General features: G+C 34.9%; 1 protein-coding gene across 1 annotated transcript in view; it reads left to right on the top strand.

Moving 5' to 3' along the window:
* Positions 1 to 25,711, top strand: part of ADAMTS19 (ADAM metallopeptidase with thrombospondin type 1 motif 19) — a 272,346-nt gene that overhangs the window by 131,310 nt on the left and 115,325 nt on the right. The window contains exons 9-11 of the mRNA XM_049787377.1: positions 6,346 to 6,486; positions 9,454 to 9,604; positions 22,475 to 22,576. Of these exons, the coding sequence (XP_049643334.1) occupies positions 6,346 to 6,486; positions 9,454 to 9,604; positions 22,475 to 22,576 (394 nt within the window). The remainder of the gene's footprint in view (positions 1 to 6,345; positions 6,487 to 9,453; positions 9,605 to 22,474; positions 22,577 to 25,711) is intronic.

Raw genomic sequence — 25,711 nt, 5'->3', positions numbered from 1 at the left:
ATTGTTAAGTGATGCTCTCATTGCATGACCCAATGGTTGACACCTAATACAGAGCAAATGACTCATAGTCATCACTGGAAGTAATAGAGTTCTTCTAGTGAATGTTTTCATGTAAAAGAAGACGCTTTCAACTTTTGTTTTGATATCAAGGAATGATTTTATTTTCTTCTTGACTCTTATTGAATTGGTGGAAAGTTTTCTTATTGTAGAGATTGTTGGAGACCACTAATAGAGTTTTTGTATTCAAAACTTTATTGAGACAATGATACCAGTTAGAGTCATAAGTAGTTTGTCCAAGTTAATAATCCTAACATGACAGATGTGGCAACTAGATTATCTCCAAATGCATGTTTAGATGACAGCAAGTACGTGTAGAGGGGAAAAATTCCCAGCTAACAAATGACCTTGTAAGTTTTGGCTTTCTATTTGCCTTTCTATAACATATCTTGGCAAAATTATTTCTAGAGTAAGGCATACAATTTTTCTATAGACTTTTTATTTGGTTTTAAGATTTTCTTAAGTCAGTAAGAGGCTACATTACTTTCAACCTTCTCTATACTTACAGGAATATGTAGTCTGCCTATGATCCTATGAGATGCTTATCTTTGAGCTAGGTCAGGAAATTAAACAAATAATATAGTAACGTTTTGTTTTCTGACTCGTTAAATTTTGGATATTAATAGTTGATAGGTATTGCTTAACATTATCAGAAGGAGAGATAGATCTTAATTGCCATGTAGTCAATGGACACAGAAGCTATGGAGCATTTGCTTGAATTTGTTGGGATTCACTGTGAAAAGAAAGTATCTTAAATTTCTTTTTTTAATTGGTTTCTGTGTTACATTCCTTGGCGCTCAGTCATTACCCCTGGCTCTGCACTCAGAAATCACTCCTGGCAGGCATGGGGGACCATATAGTATACCAGGATTTGAACCAGGGTCCATCCTGGGTTGGCTGCATGTGAGGCAAACACCCTATCTCTGACCCAGATCTTAAATTTTTAAGGAAAGAGATAAACTGGGAGAAATTTTTAGAGGAGTAAATGATACAAAAGGATATTAAAGCATGGCTTGAAGTGATAATGCAATGGGTTATGGTACTTGCATTATAAGTGGCTGGTCTAGGTTCAATCTTCAGCGTGCTTTATTGTCTGTCCTCCTACTCCCACCAGAATAATCCCTGAGTCTTAAATCAGGCCTCAAGATCCAAAACCAGCACAATGGAGAGACACAGGCTGGAAACAGGCATTGATGCAGAAAATAATCCACAACTAAAGAGGGTGAAACGAGTGAAGAATTCCAACATGTAAACCTTTCGCACTAAGAAGAGCGCAACTCAGTGGGAAGAGTTAGGAAACACAGAGAAAATATTTTTGAGACCCAGGGTATTTATTAGGAAGAATCACACTCACCCAGAGGTGGATATTAAGTGGTGTAAACACCAGTCATTGGTACTCAAAGATATTCAAAGATACTCAAAGGTATTCAAAGATGTTCCAACCAATGAATAACAAGGCATATACAGAGTGGGAATGCCTTCTAGTTAATACCACACCTGAGCACTAAGTATAAATGAAATGAGCTGGTCTAACAAAAATTAAATTTAAAATATTAAATTATAGATCATTTGTAAAGGAGACTAAAATGTTGGGAATTTATTCTGTAGATAACACGGCATTTTGAGAGTAGAAACACCTAAATGGAATATGAGTAAAAAAAAAAGATTTTTTAGACTATATTTCTAAATGTTAACTAGGGACTCTACATTTTCACCAGTTTACCATAATTGGAATTTTGATTCTGATGTACATATGGATTCATTATCTATAACTTTAATATCAACTTGCCATGGAAATTAAATGATTTTGCTAAAGAAACTAATTGTTTGGCAGGAGTATATTCATAAGAAAATCAAAATGCTAACGGCACAATTTCATGAAGTAAAGCAGGAAAGGCTCTGAGTTTGTTCCTCAGAAGTGCATATACTCCATTTATCAACCCCCACCATTGCTAGATGCATCACCTATAAATGACAAATTAAGGGAGAGAGCTCAGTTTCATTTATCGACTATTCAAAAATGGAAAAGGCAGTTCTCATTTTGAGAAAATAGAGTAGTGCAAGAAAGGGAGGACTGGGTGGTAGAGTGTCAGAAATGAGTGTGGGGAATAAAAGTAGGAGTACAGCATCCATTAGCTAGAAGAGAGCAGGGAAAGATTATTTTATCCTCAAGAGATAATAAACTCTGAGATAAGAACCACATCTGATTCATTTTATGACTCCAGTTCAAGTGTTTGTTGGAAAATTCCCTCAATCTGTTCTATGAAGCACAGTGAGAGCAGAGGAATTTTTATTTTATCTTGGATTAATCTCTCTTTTAAAAAAATTGATGTAATATGACATAGCATATTTCCTTTTTTAGTTTTAAGCCACACCATTAATTAAGATCTAATCTTACTTATTGATGTTGTTGTTGTTGTTGTTATTATTATTATTATTATTATACTGGGGATGCCTGAGCACTGCTCAGTAAGTCTCTAATGCTTATCAATCAATTGAGTCAGCATTTCAATGCAAGGGCCTGAGGATGTATTGTCGCTGAGGCCCTATAATGCTAGAGACACCCCCATCACCTGAACAGTGCTGAGAGCTTTCAGGACTACCCTTGGATGTGCTCAGGGAAGCATGTGGTGCCATAAATTAAACATGGGTTAAAGACATGTGGTGCCATAAATTAAACATGGGTTAGAGACACATGTTAGGCATGTTCTCTAACTTCTATAATTACTGAACCCAATTTTTTAAAATTTTTTCAACGTTGTTGATGACTTGCTTTACATTCTTTTTAACTTGCTAATAGAGCTATCGAATTATTTTCTGCAGACTGGAATGATGTTAATAGTGTAGACCATAAAAAGTGATAGAAAGAGGGGAGGTAATTAAAAGGGCTGGAGCTTATACTTTGTATGTGAGAATCATGTTCTATCCTCAGGATTCTCTGGTCTCCTACACACTGCCAAATACGGTCCTAAAATAAAGATCAAGTGAATCAATGAAACCTCTCATGCCTGTTAGTTAATGCCAGATTTTTTCCTATGAGCATGGAGCAGATGGCAGTAAAATCACATGAAATTAGAGTCTCTTGATTGTGTAGAATTGTCATACTGTATACATAGGCTCTACTTCAGCTAAGCATTCTGACTATTTTCAAAAACTAATTTTCCATAGGATATATGGCTTCTAGTGATAAGTCATATCAAATTGTTAAATAAATTCAGCACCAAAATATGTGGTAATTTCAAGTATCATTTACAAATCTGAGTCTTTTCAAATTGTCCCCAAAATGTGAATACATTTTGTCATGTTCTTTTCTCTAACTCTTTAAATATCAAAAGGGACCATCTTCTAAATCCAGCTCTTGCTCCAGCTTTACACGGGATATCACCAAACTTCCTGGCAGGGAGTCTTAAACAAGCTGAGAAGTTTTATATGATAAAAATATTTTTCAGTTGACTTGACAACGATGTGCAATGTTAGTGGAGAGTTTATTTGCCCAAGGCTCTTTGTCAAAATGAAATTAAACTGAGATTATTAAAATGATGTTTCATTGTAGAGTGAGGAGAGGTGTTGCTAATGTATTTGAGAATTTTATCCATGCAAGGTTTGCAACTTCATTTAAACTCTACCTGTAAGGTTACATTTTCCCTAATGGATAGGAGGCATTTAAAATCATTCAGAAAACAACCAATTAAGTGTGTAGTGTAGGGCTTTGATCCAGAAAGAAAAGCATTGTAGTTCGGTTGTTTCATAGTTATTTATTTATCTGATATCAAAGGGATTGGCTCTAAATTACAGCTCTTCTATTTACTTTTGTACCGTCCTCTCCTATAAAATAAAAGTCACAATGATAGAAACATGATGAGGATATTGGGAGCACAAATGATATCATCCTTATAAGTGACTAATATAGTAATTGGCACAGATTAAAGTTCACAATTATTTGTTTATTTCAAATCTGCATAATCAGGACCAAGAAGCATCTCCCAATATACCAGATGTACAGTAAGAAAATAAAATGCTTGACTCAATTTAGTAATGCTGTTTTCAGTTCCTTAAAAGTAAACAATATTTGAATTGCCACATCTCTCCATAATTTTGGCAAGTTTGTTACATGACAATCAAGATCCCAGAAAAAAAATATTATCCTCTCTGGATGAAAAGTAATTTTCCCAACCATAGAATATGGTATTACTCTTCTTAGAAGAGATGTCCAACTTTGCTAACTCTTACAAGGATTTGCATTCTTTCTCAAATGGACACATGATTTAGTAGGTTTTATTGTTTTTGAAAAACACCAGCTGCCCCTCAAAAATAAACATTTTGAAAACTTCACTACAGATGAAAAATTGAGCATGTTTTACATGTCAAAAGTCTGTTGGTCTAACTATTAGAAACTAACAGATCACCCAGATATGCTCTAACCAAGTGAGGTAGTGCTATTGGAAATGCCTGTGTGAGAACTATGCAGCTGTAGATAAATGCAGGAAGGTGTCTCTTAATCTGTAAATTGGCACTATAATTATAAATTCTTAGTTTAAAGTTCAAAATTCTTGCTATTATTCTTTAATGTTTTTTTCTTTAAGATGACATTTTCATCAAAGACAGCAAAAATGATCTTTGGCAATATGTATCTCTTACCGAAGTTCTTTAAGTGTCTCTACAAAAAATGAGATTATGGGCTTCCACTAAATTTTAAAAGTGGTGCCCAACATTTTGTATATTCACATAATTGGCACAGCCTATCAGTTGGGAAAGGATATGTTAAACATGAGAAAATAGGTATGTTTTACATTTTTATTCTTTAACCTCTGGTTACATGAGTATGGAAAGGGAGAGACCATTAAAATTTATTTCTGACTCTAAAATATTTCATTCTCATTCAACATTCCCCATAATAAACTGCCCCCTCCCCAAATTTCTGTCTGTTGTCCCTTGTCCTCTTTGTTTTAAAAGAAACTATTTATATTGGTATTTTCTATATGTTTTTCTGCTAATATGTGTATGGGACATGTATACACATTAATTATTCTATATAAAGTCATCAGTCTAGGAAAGAGAAATATGATTTGCCATCTTGTTAAACTTTTTAACTCTAGAAGTGAAAAGTAATACTTATAATGTATTTTTTAATTAATATTTTTTTATTTTAACCAAAGTGGATTACAAATCATTCACAGTAGTATTTCACGTACTAGTGACATTGAATCAGGGGCATTCCCACCACAAATGCTGTCCTCCCTCCACCCCTATTCCCGGCATGCATCCCATATCGCCTCTCCTTTGCCCCCGGGCTGCTAGTATAAGTAGTCCCTTCTGTGTCTAGCCTGTTGTAGATTGGATATCTTTTCTGTTGTAGTTGGCTTTGGAATTGATGTTCAAGTCTGATCATTTTTTTTCTATTCAATGTTCATACAACTGTTTGCTCTTGATGCCCTCAATTTCCCCCTCAATTTGTGAGGCAGAGCAAGATGGTTCAAGTTATGTGTTTAATGTATTTTAACTATATTTAGACCACATATTATCAAATATATTTATAAATATCTTTCTTGGGGAAGGTTAATACCCAGTGATACTCTGAGCTTATTCCTGACTTGTGCTCAGGACTTGTGTCCTGGTAGGACTTGGGAGATTCTGTGTGGCAGATTTGGTATAGTTAAGAGCTAAAAAGAGAATAAAAGAAAAAATAGCATTTAAATAGAGTTTGGAAAGAGAAGATAATGAGAAGAATTTAGTCATTGCATTTTATGGTTTTGTTAGTCCATTCATTTGAGTATGTCAGGTTATCAAAGAAGAGTCTAAACTTCAACATATTCAGACTTCACTAGAAAAGAATTAAGATGTCTAAGAATGTCAAGGTCTTCTGGGGATTACTTGTGTTATCTGGTGAATGGAATTGCATTGTATAGTCTAATGAAATTGATGAAAGCAGTAGAAAGTTAACATTTTTATTCCCTATGATTTCAATTTTTTTGAATAAAAGGATATCTGGCAAGAGCAAGAATCTAAGTATAATTGTATGTTAAATACATCCATGTGTTCCACATAGATAAAATGTGTCTTTATGTAAAAAAGATAATTTTTGATATCATGTCAATGGCTTTTACTAAGTAATGTGGTGTGAACAACTTAGAACTAAACATAGATCTGAAAGCTACGTTGAATCTTACTTGTGAACATTTTTCTTCTGTTATTTTAAGGTATTTTACTGTTTTTAATTGTGATTATAAAATAATTTAAATGTTCTGTACTTAATATAATTTTATTTTATTTATGTTATGTATGAATAAGCATGGGAATTAATCATGACAATGACCACCCGTCATGTGCCGATGGTCTGCACATCATGTCTGGCGAGTGGATTAAAGGACAAAACCTCGGTGATGTTTCCTGGTCCCGATGTAGCAAGGAAGATTTGGAAAGATTTCTCAGGTACAGGAGTCACTTCATTTCCTACTTCTGATTGTGAATGCTTGTGTACTTGCTTCCTAATCAGCTAGGGAGGGCAGAGTCGCTGAGAACAATGGTTTAAGAATCAAGGCAGGGGCTGGGAAGGTGGCACTAGAGGTAAAGTGTCTGTCTGCCTTGCAAGCGCTAGCATAGGATGGACCGCGGTTCGATCCCTCGGCGTCCCATATGGTCCCCCCCAAGCCAGGGGCGATTTCTGAGCACATAGCCAGGAGTAACCCCTGAGCGTCAAAAGGGTGTGGCCCAAAAACCAAAAAAAACTAAAAAACAAAACAAAAAAAAAGAATCAAGGCAATTGTTTGCAATCTGGCTCCTACCCAGACATAGATCATGACTTATTTATTATTTATCCCAATTTCTGATTTTTAAATAATAGAATGTGTAGGATGGCCCTGAACACTATTGAGTATGGGTCAAAAATGGAAGAAGGAAGGGAGGAAGGAAGGAAGGAAGGAAGGAAGGAAGGAAGGAAGGAAGGAAGGAAGGAAGGAAGGAAGGAAGGAAGGAAGGAAGGAAGGAAGGAAGGAAGGAAGGGAGGGAGGGAGGGAGGAAGGGTGAGGGGAGGGAGGGAGGACCTAGTTATGTAGTACAGTAGCTAGGGTGCTCACCTTACATATAGCCATCCTGGACTCTTGATCCCCAACACCCCCTCAACAGCAGGTTCCTGAGCAAAGAGCCAGAATAACATTCAGAACTATTAGTTGTAGCCAAAAAATAACAATAACAAATTACTACACTGACATATTTTATTCATTTTCCATGCCATTTAGACAAGTCAGTTTTTCCTATTACATGATTATTAAATATTCTAAAATATGTTTACAGTTCTCAGAAATGTCTGCAGTGCATTCTCTCTCCTTTGTCTTATAGTGTAGAGCAGTGGTTTCTAACATTTTTATACCTGCACACCATTGAAAGTAAGTGAAATAGTTTTCAGAAATCTGAGTCAAAAATATAAAAAATCTATACAACTACAAAACTGTTTATTAGGGGTCCTCAAACTTTTTAAACAGGGGCCAGTTCACTGTCCCTCAGCCCATTGGAGGGTCTGATTATAGTAAAAACAAAACTTATGAACGAATTCTTATGCACACTGCATATATCTTATTTTGCAATGAAGAAACAAAACAGATACAAATACAATATGTGTCCCGCGGGCCATAGTTTGAGGACCACTGATTGTAAATTGTAGAGTGTGTACAAGGAAGGCACTTGCCTTGCATTTAGACAACAGAGATTTGGTCCTTTGAGCCATGCCAGAACTCATCAATGAGTTCAAAGTCAGGAGTAAACTCAGAGATTTGGGAGGGTGTTGCCCTCTCAAATATAACAAAAGACCACCACAGCAAAAATATTTTATTTATAAGATCTTATAAAAGATGATTACTTATCATAATGTTGTGTGATATAGTTGAGCCTATGTTAAGAGATAGTAATTTTGTCACACACTGGAAGGAACTTTCTGTGGACAAGAACCAGGGACCAGCAGATGTAACTCACTGTTGATAGCCAAAATCTGGAAGCAACCCAAAGTGACAGAAAATAGATGAGTATATAAAGAAACTATGGTATACTTATGCATATGTGAGGAAAAATGAAATCATGAAATTTGCTTATATGTGTATGGATATGGAGAGTATTATGCTGAGTGAAATAAGTCAGAGGGAAAGGGATAGACATAGAGTAATCATAATGATCAGACTGATTTGTAGGATATTCAAAAAATGATAGCATGGTAAGATATAACCAAAGACGATAAAGATAAGAACCAGAGGACCAATCCATGATATGAAGCTTGCCACACAAATAGGAGGACAAAGAAGGAAAGGGCCACAATTACAATGATAGTTGGAAATGCTTACAATGACAATGATAATTGGAAATGTTTACTATGGACAAGAAAAAGGTGTTGAAAGATCAAGTAATACCCCTGAGAGAGGCAGGTAGTGGGGAGGGTAGACAGGAGGGCAGGAGAGAAACTGGGGACATAGGTGGTGGTGGGAAATGTACACTAGTGAAGGGTGTTTGTTACACATGTATTACTGAAACTCAAACATAAACAATTTTGTATCTGTGTATTTTATGGTGATTCAATTAAAGACTTTATTTTTGAAAAGAAAGAAAGAAATACACTGTTGAACAGTGTTCAGAGTAGGTACTATTTGGAACATTCATTGTGATCCTTCTAGGGTTTCAGTGGGAGTTTAGAGGTTCCCAAGGGGTATTCATGATTTTGATTAGCTACTGTCACATGAGTGAAAACTCTGATAAAGTTTAATGTCACTCAGAAATGTAAGTTGCACTACACTGTCAAGTACAAAAATTGTTTATTTTATTTTAGCATTTGCTTTGTGTAAACTTTTCATAGATTCTTTAAATCTCTGAATGCTATTAATCTCTTACATTCACCGATGATCATGAAGTAAGTTACTTTCTGGATGTGAACTACTTTGTTTGACAAATGGATATTTTATTAACTGCCTCACAGAATTACGTATATAAGCTCAGTTTGATCCCTATGGGAGACTTAATCAACCTCTATTTTCTCTTAAGAGGAATAATTTTTCTTACTATTGTGTTTGAGGTAAGTTCAGTAATTGCAAATTAATGATTCTCTTACATCAAATAATTTCCATAAGTATGCAATAGACAAATTAAAAAAAGAGTAAAATATTTTTAGGAGTGATCTCCTAGTAGTTCTTGGGAATTATTCCTAGCTCTGTGCTCAGCAGTTACCCTTGACAGTGCTTAGGGTATCAAAAGGTGGGCCAGTAATTCAACCCAAGATTAATAGTGGCCACATGCATGATAAATGCCTTATCTCCTCACTAGCTCTTTAGGCTCAGAACGTTTTCAATACTATAATAATTTTACCTGTTGCTATGCTAATTTACAGCAATTTTTTACATTTAAGACTCTGTATATTGCTAGGTCCAAGGCCAGTAATTGCTTGCTGCGAACAAATCCTCAGAGTGTTGATTCTGTGATGGTTCCTTCAAAGTTACCAGGAATGACTTACACCGCTGATGAACAGTGTCAGATTCTTTTTGGGCCAATGGCTTCCTTTTGTCAAGAGATGCAGGTAAGGTTTCCAGGTGAAAGGGAATTCTCAGGAGATGGTCAAGTCATGGTTGGAAAATATTGATTGAAATAAGACAGACTGCCTATATTTTACAATTTATGACTCAGTAGCACCCCAATGATAGCAAAAAAGAAGTTTTCTAAGAAAAAATTCTTTATTGTTTGCCTGGCACTTGGGGGAAAAGTTGTAGTATTTTGTCCAATTTAGGAATGCCTCCCAGGGGTCCTCAAACTTTTTAAACAGGGGGCCAGTTCACTGTCCCTCAGACCATTGGAGGGTCTGACAATAGTAAAAACAAAACTTATGAACAAATTCTTATGCACACTGCATATATCTTATTTTGCAATGAAGAAACAAAACAGATACAAATAAAATATGTGGCCCGCGAGCCATAGTTTGAGGACCACAGCGACTATCTACTTGTAAATGGTACTGGAGTTAGAAATTACTAGCAAACACCAATTCAGAGTGTGTGTGTGTGTGTGTGTGTGTGTGTGTTTCTCCATTTAGATGGTTGGTAACTGGGTGAGAATATACTGAAAAATTAAGTATAACATGAAAAAACATATATTCGAGGCCTAGGGATGTGACTCAGTGCTTGCACACGTGGTTGCATAAGGTTTGCATCTGAGTTTGATCCCTAGCAGTGCAAATACATATAACACAAATAGGAACAAAATTTAGAGAATTTTTTTATAAATAATTGAACAAGAGGAAAGGCATATGTGTTGGGAACTTAAGCAATCTATATATTAGGATCCAATTGACCACTGGTTGATAATTCAGAGTCCAGTTGTATTCCCACATAAGTCTGTATATTGAACAAAGTGTTGCTTTGTTTTTATATATAGTCACTGTGAAATAAAAATGTTATTCATGATAGGGTTTCAGGCACACCATGTTTCTACACTGGTTCCTTCACTAGTATCCACTTACCTCCACCAATTGCCACCACTCACCCTTTGTTTCCCAGTCTGCTTCTATCAAGTCTGCTTCTATCAAGTCATTTTTCCCCCTTTTTAGTTACTTGATCTGTGGTTTATAGTACTATTGCAGATAGAGTTTCATATATAACTCTTTACAAAGTGTTTTTTAGTATAAGATTTTCAGTTATGTTTATCATTCCCTCTTTAATTTTATCCTCTCTTCTTGTCAAGTCCTGTTACTCATCTTCTCCACTGTTTCCTTTCTTCTTCCTTCTATGTCTTTTCTCTTTCACTCCAGTGATAGACTGTATCAGCACCATTCATTTACTCTTCCTAACCTGTGATTATGTCAAAAGAATTTGGTTTTGTTGGAAATACCTTTGGATAACAGGATGCATAATTGTAGTCATTATATGGAAAGGAGTAAATGGCATAGTTGCTATAGACTTTATCTTTGTAGGGTTTTTTTTTTTATTTTATTTTAAGCCTACAAAGCAGTGCTCAAAAGGTCTAAGGAACCCACCAGAAATATTCAGGGACTTCTAGTGTTGATTTTAGCAATGCTCTGGGGACCATGTGATGTCAGGAATCTAGTCTGATCAGGTGCTTACTAGGCACTTCCTCTTACCTTTATACTTTGCCCATGCTCTCTGTAGTTTGTATCAAAGAAATGAATTTGCTTCACTGACTTGCTTAACATTTTCTTCTCACCAGTTTCTCTTACTGGTGCGTAATATCCATTAGGGCAAAAAGTATTTCTCTAGTTGCTAGCCCAATATTTTTCCTTGTTTCTAGTAGATCACAGAATAGGGACTCATGTATGATTTGTCTTATGACTAAAATAAATGACGTGGCGCTAAAGGTAAAGTGCCTGCCTTGCCTGCGCTAACCTTGGACGGACCGCGGTTCGATCCCCCGGTGTCCCATATGGTCCCCCAAGCCAGGAGCAACTTCTGAGCACATAGCCAGGAGTAACCCCTGAGCGTTACCGGGTGTGGCCCAAAAACCAAAAAAAAAAAAAAAAATAAATGAATGCACATAGTAGCAGGGAATGCACTAAGCATGCCTTGTGAAAAGCTCGGTGCAAGTGGTATTAAGCAGTCATGAAGAACACAGCTCTACAGATGGTGGGACTGGTACATGACTCACTTGTAATTTACAAGTGTCAGAGGCTTAGGACTCAGCAAAATTAGAGCTTTGCCAGCAAATGGCTTGGCTCTGTTCCATCTGTTGCTGTACTTCTGCCACTCAATTCATCAGGTAACCTTTGGATAACTCTACTCTCATCTCCAAACCTTTGGACAATCAAAAACTGGGCCTCATTCTTTCTTAAATCTTTCTTAAATCCTCAATGCTTGAATTACACATGTTTGAGTTACACATGTATAGACACTTCACTAACTAAAATTAGCATTGTTTTGGAAAGCAGGAAATTATTATTGTGGTTGTTGTATTATTTAGAAAAAATAATGAGCAGTTATAAATGAAAAGTTTTTAGTGCCCCCTTTTAGAAAAAAAAGTAAGGTCTTATTTACTGATACTGGGGAGGAGGGATCAAATTCAAGGCTGCTCACATTTTAATCTTGTATTTTATACTTAAATTATCTCTTCAGTCCCCCTAATTTTTGTGTTTTATAAGGTATCCCAGGTGTTAAAAGATACAATTTTGTTAAATTTTAAATTATTTATATTAATATTATATCAAGCTTTTAGAAATTGTGTTTAATGACATTTAATATTGTCATTATTTAAATTTTGCTAGACCTTTTTAAATATTATGAACCTCTAAAATATATACCTGATTGTGGTTTGATCTCATTGAATTCTTCCTACTTACTTGGAGTAAACATTTAACTCTTAAATTGGTTATAATTATAGTTATAATTAGTACTACATTTCAAATGTTCTTATTGAGACCTATAGAAGTTGTATAGCAGCTGATGTTCTTACATTTATCAAGAAGGAAGTGTTAGTTGAAATTCTAAAATGGGATGAATTCTTACTGCTGTGATCTATTGCTTCAAATTTCTTTACAAGCTATACACACAACCTCTTTACACGTTATCTTCTGTAAGAAAAGTATTTAAATCAGGTCCAATGTTTAAACTGAATTTATTTTCTCTGAAGTCTGAATCATTAGGACAGAAAAAGCTCAGGTGGGGACCAGAGAGACAGAAGAGCAGGTAAACACTTGATTGCAGATATCTGATCTGGGTTGAATCCCTGTCACCCCATTTTGTCTCCAATCCCACTGGAATGATTCCTGTGTGCAGAGCCAGGAGTAACCTCTGAATACTGCCAGAATATGGCCCAAGTCCACTCCCACTCCCACCACCTCCCAAAAAAAGAACAGCTCAATTTATTTTAATTTCCTCAATTATTTGCTTATTTGCTTTATGTAGTTTTCACTACCCTTCTTGCATGAGCTTCACCCCACCACTCCCTCAGTTGACATACTATAGCTATTTATTAAGGAATTTAATCTATCCAAATCTTAGATTGTTGGCTTGGTTCATAAGAACCATGATTAGGGCTTCGTCTAACCATGCTCTGAGACCTCTGATGATGCCTGGGAAAACCATGTTATGCCAAGGATTGTAAACAGCACCCTAAACCCAGCTCTACCTATTTATCAATTTTTTTATTTTTTATTTTTTTGGTTTTTGGGCCACTCCCAGCGATACTCAGGGGTTACTCCTGGCTGTCTGCTCAGAAATAGCTCCTGGCAGGCACGGGGGACCATATGAGATACCGGGATTCGAACCAACCACCTTTGGTCCTGGATCGGCTGCTTGCAAGGCAAACGCCGCTGTGCTATCTCTCTGGGTCCCCTCCCCCTTTTTTTAAATAAAGTCATTACCCTACTTAGTTCCATCTGTATGTACTCTTTATAGACAGCAATGTAACAAACAATACCAGGAAGAATCTGGTTACTTTAGGCAGCCAGGGAAAACCATTTTTAATAGTCAGCTTGGTTAGAACACTCTGGTGAGAGAATTGTAAAGACTTAAGTCCTCAGCTACCTAGAGTTTGCTTTTTAGCCAAGGAAGACAGAAAACAAGAAAATAGACATTTACTATGTTGGACCAAGACAAGTTTTGGAGAAATAGACTTTTCATGTCAGAAAAGTCAGGAGTTCAGTGATGGAAGGATGTGGCTAATGCTAGTTTATATAGATGGATCTGGGAATTTAAAAAAAAAAGGTCATATTTGTTTAGAGGTCTGGCACAAAGTGAGAGCAAGCCATACATTATTTGGGAGGACTGGGGGACACAGTATAAGGAAATAGAAAACAAAAGGGCCCTGCAATAGGCATTTTTTTTAACTTACTGGGCACTTATTCTGAATTTAAGATGCTTATGGACATCCAAGTAGAGCTGTTATTAGGTCCAAGCAATCATTCAACAGCCATCCTTGCCTCAGAATTATGACCCCACCAAAACAAACAAATACAGTATAATCCTCATGTAAGAGGTGATTTTTCATTAGAGAATACTGAATGGTAACAATAGCAATGAATTAAAGAGAAAAAAAATTCCAGGACTCAGAACATGCTGTCTGTATGAGATAAAAATTAGAAAAATAAGAGGAAAGCATTTATTAAAACTCTAAAACAGCATTGATATGAATAGAACTGGAAAGAAAGGTAAGATTCTGGAAGCTAAGAGGAATAATTTTAGAAAGTGAAAATCATTAACTGTTTCAGAAGTGGAAGACAAGATTAGAGTAAAAGGAAGTCTGAGAATAAGCAATTGTTGGAGTTTTCCTACAGGGTTTTGAACACTGTTATTTTGAAATATCTTGTAAATCCCATCTACATACATGGGAAATATAATGCCAAATTATGAAGGAAAATAATTATATAGGTATAGCTGATGGAAGTGTCAAGCCTGTTAAACCCCTTATATTTGTCTCACAATAACCCATCTGTCACCTAGGTTTCTCCTAGAAGACAAGCTCTATAATACTACAGAAGGTAGTGATCAGTCTTTTTCATCACTATTACCAGAGCACCTAAAGTGTTAAGTATTTGTTGAGTGAAAAGTAAATCAGTTGAATGATGAGTTTCAACTGTACATTTTCACCTCATGTCAATACTTGATTCTCTGATATGTATTCTGGGTAGATAACATAAAAAGGTAGTGGTCTAAAATATTCACTGATGACATAAAGTTAGCCTACAAAGTCAAAAAGCTTGTTTCATAGCTTTCACATGAATTAATTAAGCATTTTTAGGACAAATCCTACTTCCAATCAATATAAATATCAAACTGCATGGAGTGTATTTTGTTTTAGCAACTTTTCAACATGTGTTCTGGTAGAATCCTTTTTTTTTTTTTTCTTTTAGAGAGGCACACCTAATGGTGTGCAGAGATAATGCCCTATTGTTCTGAGAGGACCTTAGGTAATAATGAACCAGGGTCTCCCATAAGCAAAACAGAAGCCTTCCTTCGCCCCTGTACTATCTCTCCAGCTTTGACTGGTACTTATTCTATAGTATTTGAATTATTATCACTTTTCCATACTTGTAAATAGATAGATATTAAAGTATCTATGATTTTACATGTTGCTCTATTAACCCAAATTTACCCTTCAGATACCACTTGCATCTGCAAAATGTTTAAAGACATAGCTATAGGGATGTTTGCAAAACATCTTGACTTCCAGCAATAACAGCTCTCTTCTGCATTACTTTGCACATTGCTAACTTGTTGGATGGCTTGTTCCAGAGTACTGAGCAGTGGGTGCCTTCAGGCCATCTGGTGTCTTCAGAGTGAACCAGATACTTCCTCATCAAGTCATTGTTTCAGCTGCCTGAAATATGATAACAGAGATGTTTCCTTGGAAACTGTAAGATGTAGCCATATAAGTATTAGATTTTTGAATAAGAAGATAGTCTGATAAAAATCAAAAAAATTTCCAGAAAAACTGTGAATTGCATAAGCATGATATTGTTAGAAAATTTCCAACATAATAGAATCATAGCGTGACTTTAAAAAGTAGTTTGACACTTATCCACATGACATATCAAGCAGATTGGAATTTTCAAACCTTTCAGTATATCCAGTGAACCAGCTGACACTGAACTGAGTTCATTTATGAAGAATTCTAGAACTTGAATATCCAAGAATTGACATAGTAAAATTCCAAAAGTAGTTGACATTTGAATTGAAAAAGCTAAGCATGAAATAGTCCTTGATGCTTAGTTGTGGCATGCAAATCTGAAATGGCATGGTTAATAAATTATGCTGTCAAGTTTGGTGAAATTATGCATTTCAAAGTTTCTCTTCATATGATATCATAAAAATGATGGAGGCTAAAACTACCAAGAAATTAATTGTTTGCCTTGAAAGTTGGAGCTTTATTTCATCTTTTAAGCTTTAGTTCCATTCAGTGCAGTAGATTGTACATTATCTAACTGGATGGCTTATTTAACAGGATAATCTAGTTCTTTCATTTCTATTCCATTAATGTTTTGCCATAGAATTGCCTTAATATGGCTTTTTTTTTAAGTCATCATATTTCTTTTGTTTTGTTTTTGGGCCACAGGGATGGTGCTCAGGGTTTATTCCTGACTCTGAGCTCAGAAATCACTCCTGGCCACCACAATGGATGATGCTGGTGATCTAATACAGATTGGCAGCATGCAAGGCAAATGCCCTACTTGCTATGCTATTGCACTGGCCCCTTAAGTCATCAACTTTCTAAAGTACCTACTTAAAGTATTGGTTATTTTTATTTTTCTGTTTTTTGTTATGAGCTGCAGAAATTCTATTTTTAGACAATAATTGATCTTTATTAAAAATGTGTATTTTAAACCACTTTTTCTTTTGGTTTTTGGGCCACACCCAGTGACACTCGGGTTACTCCTGGCTATGCCCTCAGAAATTGCTTCTGGCTTGGGAGACCATAAAGGAGCTGGGGGATTGAACCGCAGTCTGTCCTTGGTCAGCTACGTGCAAGGCAAACACCCTACCCATTGTGCCACTGCTCCGGCCCCAGTTTTATACTACTTTTGTCTTTTAATTTGAGATGATTAAATTCCTTAAGATTTCCCAATAAAACTGTGCTTTTGAAAATTGTTTACCTCGGGGCCGGAGAGATAGCATGGAGTTAGGGTGTTTGCCTTGCATGCAGAAAGACCGTAGTTTGAATCCCAGCATTCCACATGGTCCCTTGAGCCTGCCAGGAGTGATTTCTGAGGGTAGAGCCAGGAGTAAACTCTGAGCGCTGCCCCTGTGACCCAAAAACAAAAAGAAAACAAACAAAAAAAAATAGTTTACCTCACATATATTCTTCCTGACTGTGAAATTAAATTTTTCTGGAATATATTACTTTTCTTACAGCTGAATTATTTTCTTAGTGTCAGAGACATTTTGGATCTAGGTTTTAATCAATGAATGAAAATTTTAAGGATAGCTTTTTATTAATCACATACATTTTTATTATACTGTAATAAGTTTAATTTTATTTGATGCCAGTTATTGTTAAAAAATACTGGTTTACAATTTACTAAAAACTGGAACATAATAAATGCTAGTATTTATTCATTATTTACATACTTGAAGAAATGTGCATTCCTTATAGTTTATATAATATATCTAAAATCTAGAATGAGTAAATAAACATTTCAAATATCTACATATTTTTCATTTAGTTCATAAGTAGGCATTAAAATACCCAGCTCTACTACTGTATATTTGTTTTGTGTTTTTTTATTATTTTATTTTTCTGGTCAGATTTTTTTTCCCTTTTCCTTAATTCTGGGATTATATTTTAAAAATTATTATTGGCATTAAAACTACTATCAAAATAATATATTCCACACTTTATTTTCAACCTTCCTAGATATAAGTTAAAGAGAAAGAGAAAAGGAATTCACTTTTTTCACAGAGGACGTGTGTGCCCTTTGTTGGTGGACATAGTATGGTTGCATTTAACCCTAAACACAAAAGAACATATTCTCTCTTGTGAATCAATGCTACCTCGATAAAAAATACTTCAAAATACAATTTATTTACCCTCTATGTCATTTTATATCAGTATCTTTTCTTTTTCTTTTTTTTTAAATTAGCATTCCATTGGAGAAAAAAACATTTTATCATTTTACCTCTTAGTAGAAAGTTAGTTTAGTGGCCATTATTAATAAGGCTACTTACAGAATGTGTGGAAAATCACTTGTATAAACATATATTACAGAAACATATTTTATTCTACAATATTAAACTGTTAATATGTTAGATATTCTTTTACAGATTGTTAGCTGGGATGAGTTGTTTGTTTCTGTAAAGAAAGTTCAGCTGCACCATAGTCACCCATCTGTCCATGTCTTCTTTTTGGCAGCAAACACGTGTCTTGACAGTGCAGAGCACTTACAGTAGAGACCATATGGCCTGCAAGCCAAGAATATGTATGATTTGGCATTTTATGGAAAAGTTCGCTGATCCCTGAGGTAGTAGATGGTCCAGATTCTGTTTTATTTCTCCAAAGACAATTTCACTTTTTGTTTTCACAGACAATTAAGTTTGTTAAATTCATTTTAATTACCTTTTTTAAATTTTTTAATTAATATCTTTATTTAAACACCTTGATTACAAATATGATTTTAGTTGGGTATTAGTCATGTAAAGAACACTCCCTTCACCAGTGCAACATTTTCATCTCCAATGTCCCAAATCTCCCTCCTCCCCAACCCCACCCCCACCTGTACTCTAAACAGGCTTTCTACTTCCCTCATTCATTCACATTGATATGATAGTTCTCAGTATAATTATTTCTCTAACTACACCCATCACTCTCTGTGGTGGACTACAAGTCGTGAGCTAGACCTTCCAGTCCTCCTCTCTTTCTTTCTGAGAATTATTGCAAAAATATCTTTTATTTTTCTTAATACTATAGATGAGGGAGACTATTCTGAATCTATATCTCTCCTTCTGACTTATTTCATTCAGAATAATAGATTCCATATACATCCATGTATAGGAAAATTTCATGACTTCATCTCTCCTAAGAGCTGCATAATATTCCATTGTGTATATATACCAGTTTCTTTCTTTTTATATTTTATTTAAACACCTTGATTACATACATGATTGTGTTTGGGTTTCAGTCATGTAAAGAACACCACCCATCACCAATGCAACATTCCCATCACCAATGTCCCAATGTCCCTCCTTCCCACCCGATCCCCGCCTGTACTCTAAACAGGCTTTCCATTTCCCTCATACATTCTCATTATTAGGACAGTTCAAAATGTAGTTATTTCTCTAACTAAACTCATCACTCTTTGTGGTGAGCTTCCTGAGGTGAGCTGGAACTTCCAGCTCTTTTTTGTGTCTGAAAATTATTATTGCAAGAATGTCTTTCATTTTTCTTAAAACCCATATACCCTAGGAACACAAAAATACAATACAAAACCCCCTTCCTTACACCTATATTTATTGCAGCACTATTTACCATAGCAAGACTCTGGAAACAACCAAGATGCCCTTCAACAGACGAATGGCTAAAGAAACTGTGGTACATATACACAATGGAATATTATGCAGCTGTCAGGAGAGATGAAGTCATGAAATTTTCCTATACATGGATGTACATGGAATCTATTATGCTGAGTGAAATAAGTCAGAGAGAGAGAAAAACGCAGAATGGTCTCACTCATCTATGGGTTTTAAGAAAAATTAATTACCTTTTTTGTAAGGTAGCACCTCCTATCTTTGTTCACTATCCAGAAGCACAAGAAATTATTTTTTAGGTTCTGTCTACTGTTCATGGTAGTTAACTGCAGAAAGATTGGTCTACTGCAAAATCTACTTACTTCATCATTATTAAAGGAAGAACATTTTATACTAGAAAATTCTGCATCTTTTTTCTTTCAAAGTGTTCTATCCAGTGTTTTATTGTATGCAGTTTTTAGCTCTGGGAGTTTCTTTGCAATGATATCCTTGACTATTGATTCTTCCTGGGGATTTTCTTTGTGTGTCTCCGGGATTCCAATGATTCTTCTGTTGTTTATGTTGAGTTTATCAAAGACTTTATTCTCATCTGTTCACATTCTTTGAGTATAAATTTCCATTGTCTGATCATTTGCGTTAAGGCTTTTTTCCAATCTCTTCTTTTGTATGGAATTGTTATGCATCTCATCTCCCAGCTCACTGATTCTGTCCTCAGCAGCTTTTACTCAGTTGTTGAGGCTTTCCAGTGAGGGTTTCATTTCTTTTACTGAGATTTTTGCCCTATTATTTCAGTTTGGAGTTTTCTGGTTTCTATATTGTGATCTCTTCAGCTTGATCTATGCTTTCTTTGAGTTCTATGAACAGCCTCCATAATTCTTCTCTAAATTCCTTATCTGAGTGGCTTACTCTGTGATTGGGACTTTTTTGGGTCATCAGAACTGCCATCTTCAATATCTATGCATGTTGTTGGCCTGCATTGTTTCCCCATTGTCAAGCTTGTAATGTGTTCTTTTTTTCCCTACGTATTATAGTGGGGTTTATGGCTAGAAGAAGCACACATTTGTGAAGCTAAGTGGAGAAGATGCTATACTCTGGCTCTGTTCTTTATGAGTAGGGGCCAGCTCACCTCTGAATAAGTGCCCTCAGGGAATGATCTGGGTGGGGAGGGTCAAAGTCCAGGCCATAGCAGAGTAGAGAAACATAATTCACAATTCCTGCCATGTGAGAGCATACAACAGCACTCAGCCCAAATCACATTCTAGCCTATAAATGGTTTTCCCATTTTGACAAATGAAAAATGAATATTATATTTTATTAGTTTTCTGGGTAGTGACAACTTGTATAAATCTGTATGGAATTTTATGTAAAACATGTTGTTAAAAATGTTTTTTCCCCCTTAATTGGGTCTAGTAAGTGGTTTTAGAAATTAAAGTAGAAAAAATATGGTCAACTCTGGCTTGTTTAACAAATGAAGAGTCTTTGGTTTGAAAATACTCTATCTTCCACTTATATCATGGAAGAGCTAGGCATAGCTGAGTTCTAATATCACAGGCAGGAGACATTCTGCTGCTCAGGTGAATAGTCCTGCAATTTCTTCTAGCAGTTTATTGTTTTCATTTTGACAGTTTGGTCTGAAATCTTGAGACTGAGTTATTTTTAAGAATGAAGCTGTCATCTCTTGCTAGACCTGCAGACCATGAAGGCTAAAGAGATCTCCTCTGAAGAGAATTATTCCCCATGACTGTGCTTATCTTGAAAAGCAGCCAAGTTTGCTTTTATGCTCTCAGTGCTTCAGGAAGAATCAATTAGAATACCTGCTGTTTTGAATAGTAAATAATGGTGAAAGGTCAGCATTTAGACCACCAACAGTGTTCAGCAAACAGGATAGAATATTTGCCTTTTATTTCAGTATTCACTGGTTAACTGTGAACCTGACTAAAATAATACCTGTCATGATACATATACACTTTATTGAACATAAGTAAATGGGAATTCTTTGGTGGAAGATTCTGCATTTGACCTCATATTCTCAAACATCCTACATATAAAGATCTAAGAAGGAAACTTTCTGGATCTAAGATTCTCAGATTAAATGTGATTAACTAGAATACAAATGTTCCCCCCAAATTACTTGATGAACAATACATTTCTCTCTTCATATTTATGAGCCTTAAATTATGTTTATTTAAGTATCTGGGTGAATTTTTGATAAATAATGCATGGGAAATAGAATATAAATTAAGTAAGATCATATTCTAAATGTAACATTTGTGTAAGATATTTAAAGCAGAAAGATGCATCACAGCAGGTAAAATAATAAAAAACAATGTCACATTCTTGCCATACACTATTGAGTTGACACATATTTTAGAAATCCAAATTTTTAAATAAATAAGGTGACAAATTTACTATTAAACTAGTTTTAGACATATTTTAAAGCTGATTGAAATGTTTATTTAAATATCTTTTCTCAAATATTTAATAGATTTGGGTCCTGGGTTAAGTTATACTTCATATTGATTTTTTTCATGTCAAAAGCTACTGCTAGTGTAAACCTCCCAAAATAACTTTTTATTTTACTTTTTGCTTTGGTTTTTTGGCCACACCTGGTGATGCTCAGGGGTTACTCCTGGCTATGCACTCAGAAATCACTCCTGGCTTGGGAGACCATCTGGGACACCATAGGATCCAACTGTGATTCGTCCTAGGTTAGCATGTGCAAGGCAGATGCCTTATGCCCTGCGCCACAGCTCCAGTTTCCCAAAAAACTTCTTTTTAAATACTAATAACTATTCCCGTGCTATGTGGTTTCTAAGTGGTTTCCTTTTCCCTATAAATTATACCTTCTTCCTAGGGAGAGTGAACTGGTCTTTGTCATCCAAGAACTGGCCTTTATGTCTTTTGTTTGTTTGTTTGGTCACCCCTGGCAGGCTCAGGGAACTATAGGATGCTTGAGATTGAACTTTGATCAGCCATGTGGAGCAAATGCCCTAACTCCCTATCTCTCCAGCCTCATTCATCTATTCTTAACATAATTATACCTACAAATCATTACTTCTTCCCAATGCAATCACTCTGAATGGCTAGTATAATTATTTTTAACTTGACTTTTTTCTTTTGCTCCTACTCCATCTTAGGTCATCACATGTGTTTTATTTAGATAATTTTGAAGCAATTTATTAAGTAATCAGATATTGTCTTATTTTAATATATTACCTTAATAATATATTACCCCAAATGATAACATAGCAGGTAAAGTTCTTGTCTCACATGTGGTTAACCTGAGTTCAAACTCTAGCACTCTATACATGATTCTGAGAATTCTGCAGGGAGTGATTCCTAAGTGCAGAGCCAGATGTAAGCCCTTCCACATACACAGTGAAGGTTATTTTTATTCAATGATTTTCTAGTGTACTAACAAAAATACAGAATTCACTTTTGAATATAGGAAACTTTTGCCCTGATTAATGTAATGCTCCTCTTTTCAGCATGTGATGTGCACTGGGTTGTGGTGCAAGGTAGAAGGCGAGAAGGAATGCAAAACCAAATTAGATCCCCCAATGGATGGCACTGATTGTGACACTGGTAAGGTAAGTCCTCTTCTCAGAAGAATGATAAATGAAACTTAAAAACCTGTCAGTGTATATTGCACATTATCTTTGGCCCTTGGCATATGACTCGATCTTAACCTAGTGGGATTCTTACAATACATGTAAGATATTTTAATGTCTCATCTATTACTACTTTTAATTTACTTATGTTCTTCAAATCCCTGATTTATTTGCTAATTATTGCCGCAATTATTTTTTGCTATTATGAATTATAATGCTGATAGAGCTGTATCATTATTTGATCACGAAAGAAATAATTTTTATTAAATATTTTTAAAGGATTGTGATTTACTATTCATAGTTAAGTTTTAAACATACAACGGTTCAGCACCAATCTTATCTACCACCATTAACATTCGTCCACCAATGTTCCCATACTTTCATAGCCTGTCATCATAATAGACACTTTTTTAAGTTTGGTTGTTTAAAGTTTGGGTCTGATGATTTCATTGGTGTTGAGTCCGTGATTTGGATATTTTGTTCTATGTTTCCTTAACATGAATGCCCTGAGTTCCCTCGATCCTGTTATTTTACATCTGACTTACTACTTACTACTCCTTCATTCAATTACTTTCCTTCTTCTCCCTATACTATGGGAACAAGAGTATAATGACAACCCCCATTTCTCAACAACCCCCATTTAAACCATTTCATTCCCTTATATGTTTTCTAAATACCACATAGAAGTTATATTATCCTCTATTTATATTTCTTCTGGCTAACTTCATTTACATGATATCTTCCATTCCACCCTAGTTGCAGTAAATTGCATGATCGCATCATTCCTTACAGCTATATAATATTTCATTGTACATATGTACCACATCTTCATGATCCACTAATCTGCTGTTGGACATCTAGGTTGATTCCATCTCTTAGATATTTATTGTACTGAGTGTTTCAATGAATAAGTGTCATTTTTTAAATGCATGTCTAACTGTCCTTACTGTCCTGGACATAGATACACAAAAGTGTAATTTCTGGTCATATAGCAGATTGATTCTGAGTTTACTGAGAACCCTTTATACTAGTTTCCATAGAGATAAAACAAGACAGCCTTCCCATCAGCTGTGCACGGGGGTTCCTTTTTTACTGCATCCCCACCAACACACATTGTTCCCAATATTTTTTGATATGTGCCATCCTCAATGGTATAAGATGATATCTCATTGTCATCTTTATGTGGATTTTCCTAATAATAAGTAATAATGAGCTTGTTTTTATGTGCCTGTTGGCTATCGGTTTGTATTCCTCAGCGAGGTTTTTGTTCATTTCCTCTTCTCATTTTTGATGAGATTTTTTTAGATTTTAGGGGTTAATTCATTGTTTTACTATTTAAATGAAACATTGGTAAAATAAAAACAATAATAATATAAATAGTACTTTTCAGAACTGATAAATAGTTCCTGGTATAAAATTTCTCCAGAGAGCCACTGAGTACTATAACTTTTCTATGTTACTTCAGGCATCATGCATAAAATATTCCAGTTGATATTTGGGGATTAGTAAATATTTGGCTATGTTATATATTCTAATGAATTTCATAAGACTATAAGAATTTATTAGGATACATTGCCAAATCAAAATAATCTTGATGAAAATTAATTTTCTTCAGAAGAATGTGATATAGTTGGAACTCAGAGCACTATTGTGGTTGATTAATCAAAAGATAACGGTACATTTATATGTCTAAATTGTACTTTATGACTAGAAAAATATTTTATGAATAGAGATATATTACATATGAGATTAGAATTCTTGCATCTGAAGAGCATTAAATTTAAAAGGAAACAATAGCATAGACTGATGTTTACTGGTATGATTACTTAGTGAAAAAATATGTACCATATCAGTTTATAAATATATGCATATATGTTTTAAAAATGACAGAGTGAAATTTCACTTTTATAATTTATCCTCAGGAAATTATTCATGCACAAAGACATGTGTGGGGTTGTGCTTTGGGTGGGCAACAGCATACACACAAATGCTATGTGAAAAAAATTTGCACTAGTGAGCAATGAAAAATGGCAGAAAAAGTCAGGCAAAGAATTATTCCAGTGCAACTGTTTATAAACTGAGGCAAATACATAGATATATAAAGAAAAATCTAGGAGACCCATTAGTTAGTGTAATTGGCATGTGATGCTTTTTATACTATTTGATATTTAAGGTAAAAGAACAGTTTCTATCAGACGAGACCATATATATAAGTATAATATAGTTTTAAATATATCCAGCTTTATATTTATATAAAAAGATATGTATATATAGCTTTTTTTTTTTTTTTTTTTTTTTTTTTTGTGGTTTTTGGGTCACACCCGGCAGTGCTCAGGGGTTATTCCTGGCTCCAGGCTCAGAAATTGCTCCTGGCAGGCACGGGAGGACCATATATGGGACGCCGGGATTCGAACCGATGACCTCCTGCATGAGAGGCAAACGCCTTACCTCCATGCTATCTCTCCGGCCCATATATATAGCTTTTAAACCACAAAAAAATTGAAAATATCAACTCCAAAAAATTTGTAACTAATTCTTGGCAAAGAATTGGTATAAATAAAGCAGTGGGAGAATCAATTTTTCTGGACATTTCTGGTTCTATGACATAAGCTTAAATAATTTATTCTGCAATTTATTTAAAAGAGAAAAAGTATGAAAATGTTTTGAAGTCCAAGACATTTTTAAAGATTAGTAATGTATCACTTACAGATAAAATCAGTAAGAAAATGTTTTTTTAAAAGAAAATTCCAGTGAAATATTACCCAGTAGTTTACAGATTGCAGCAGATTATTTTCTCTAAGTTTGTATGGAAAAATCAGAATTTGGTCTATTTCATCTTTTTAAATTATACACAAAAGTATATCCTTTTATCTTTATCCTAGAAACTTATTAGTTGAGTCACAAAACTGCACAAGTAATAATTTTTATCATTCTCAGAAAAATAAAAATAGTTCAGAGATAACAACCATGTATTCACACTATGAAGAGCCCATTTATCTCAATTAATTCTACTGTAACAATATAAAATTTCTTCAGTTTCATAATCTAAAAGTCATGAGATTTATTTTGACACTCATGTTTTTATTGTTAGAAAAATTTGCATCCTTGAGCCTT

Source organism: Suncus etruscus, chromosome 14 (assembly GCF_024139225.1).
Source record: "Suncus etruscus isolate mSunEtr1 chromosome 14, mSunEtr1.pri.cur, whole genome shotgun sequence".
Lineage (NCBI taxonomy): Eukaryota > Metazoa > Chordata > Mammalia > Eulipotyphla > Soricidae > Suncus > Suncus etruscus.
Note: the sequence above shows the minus strand (reverse complement) of the source record. Positions and strands in the feature narration are given on the sequence as shown.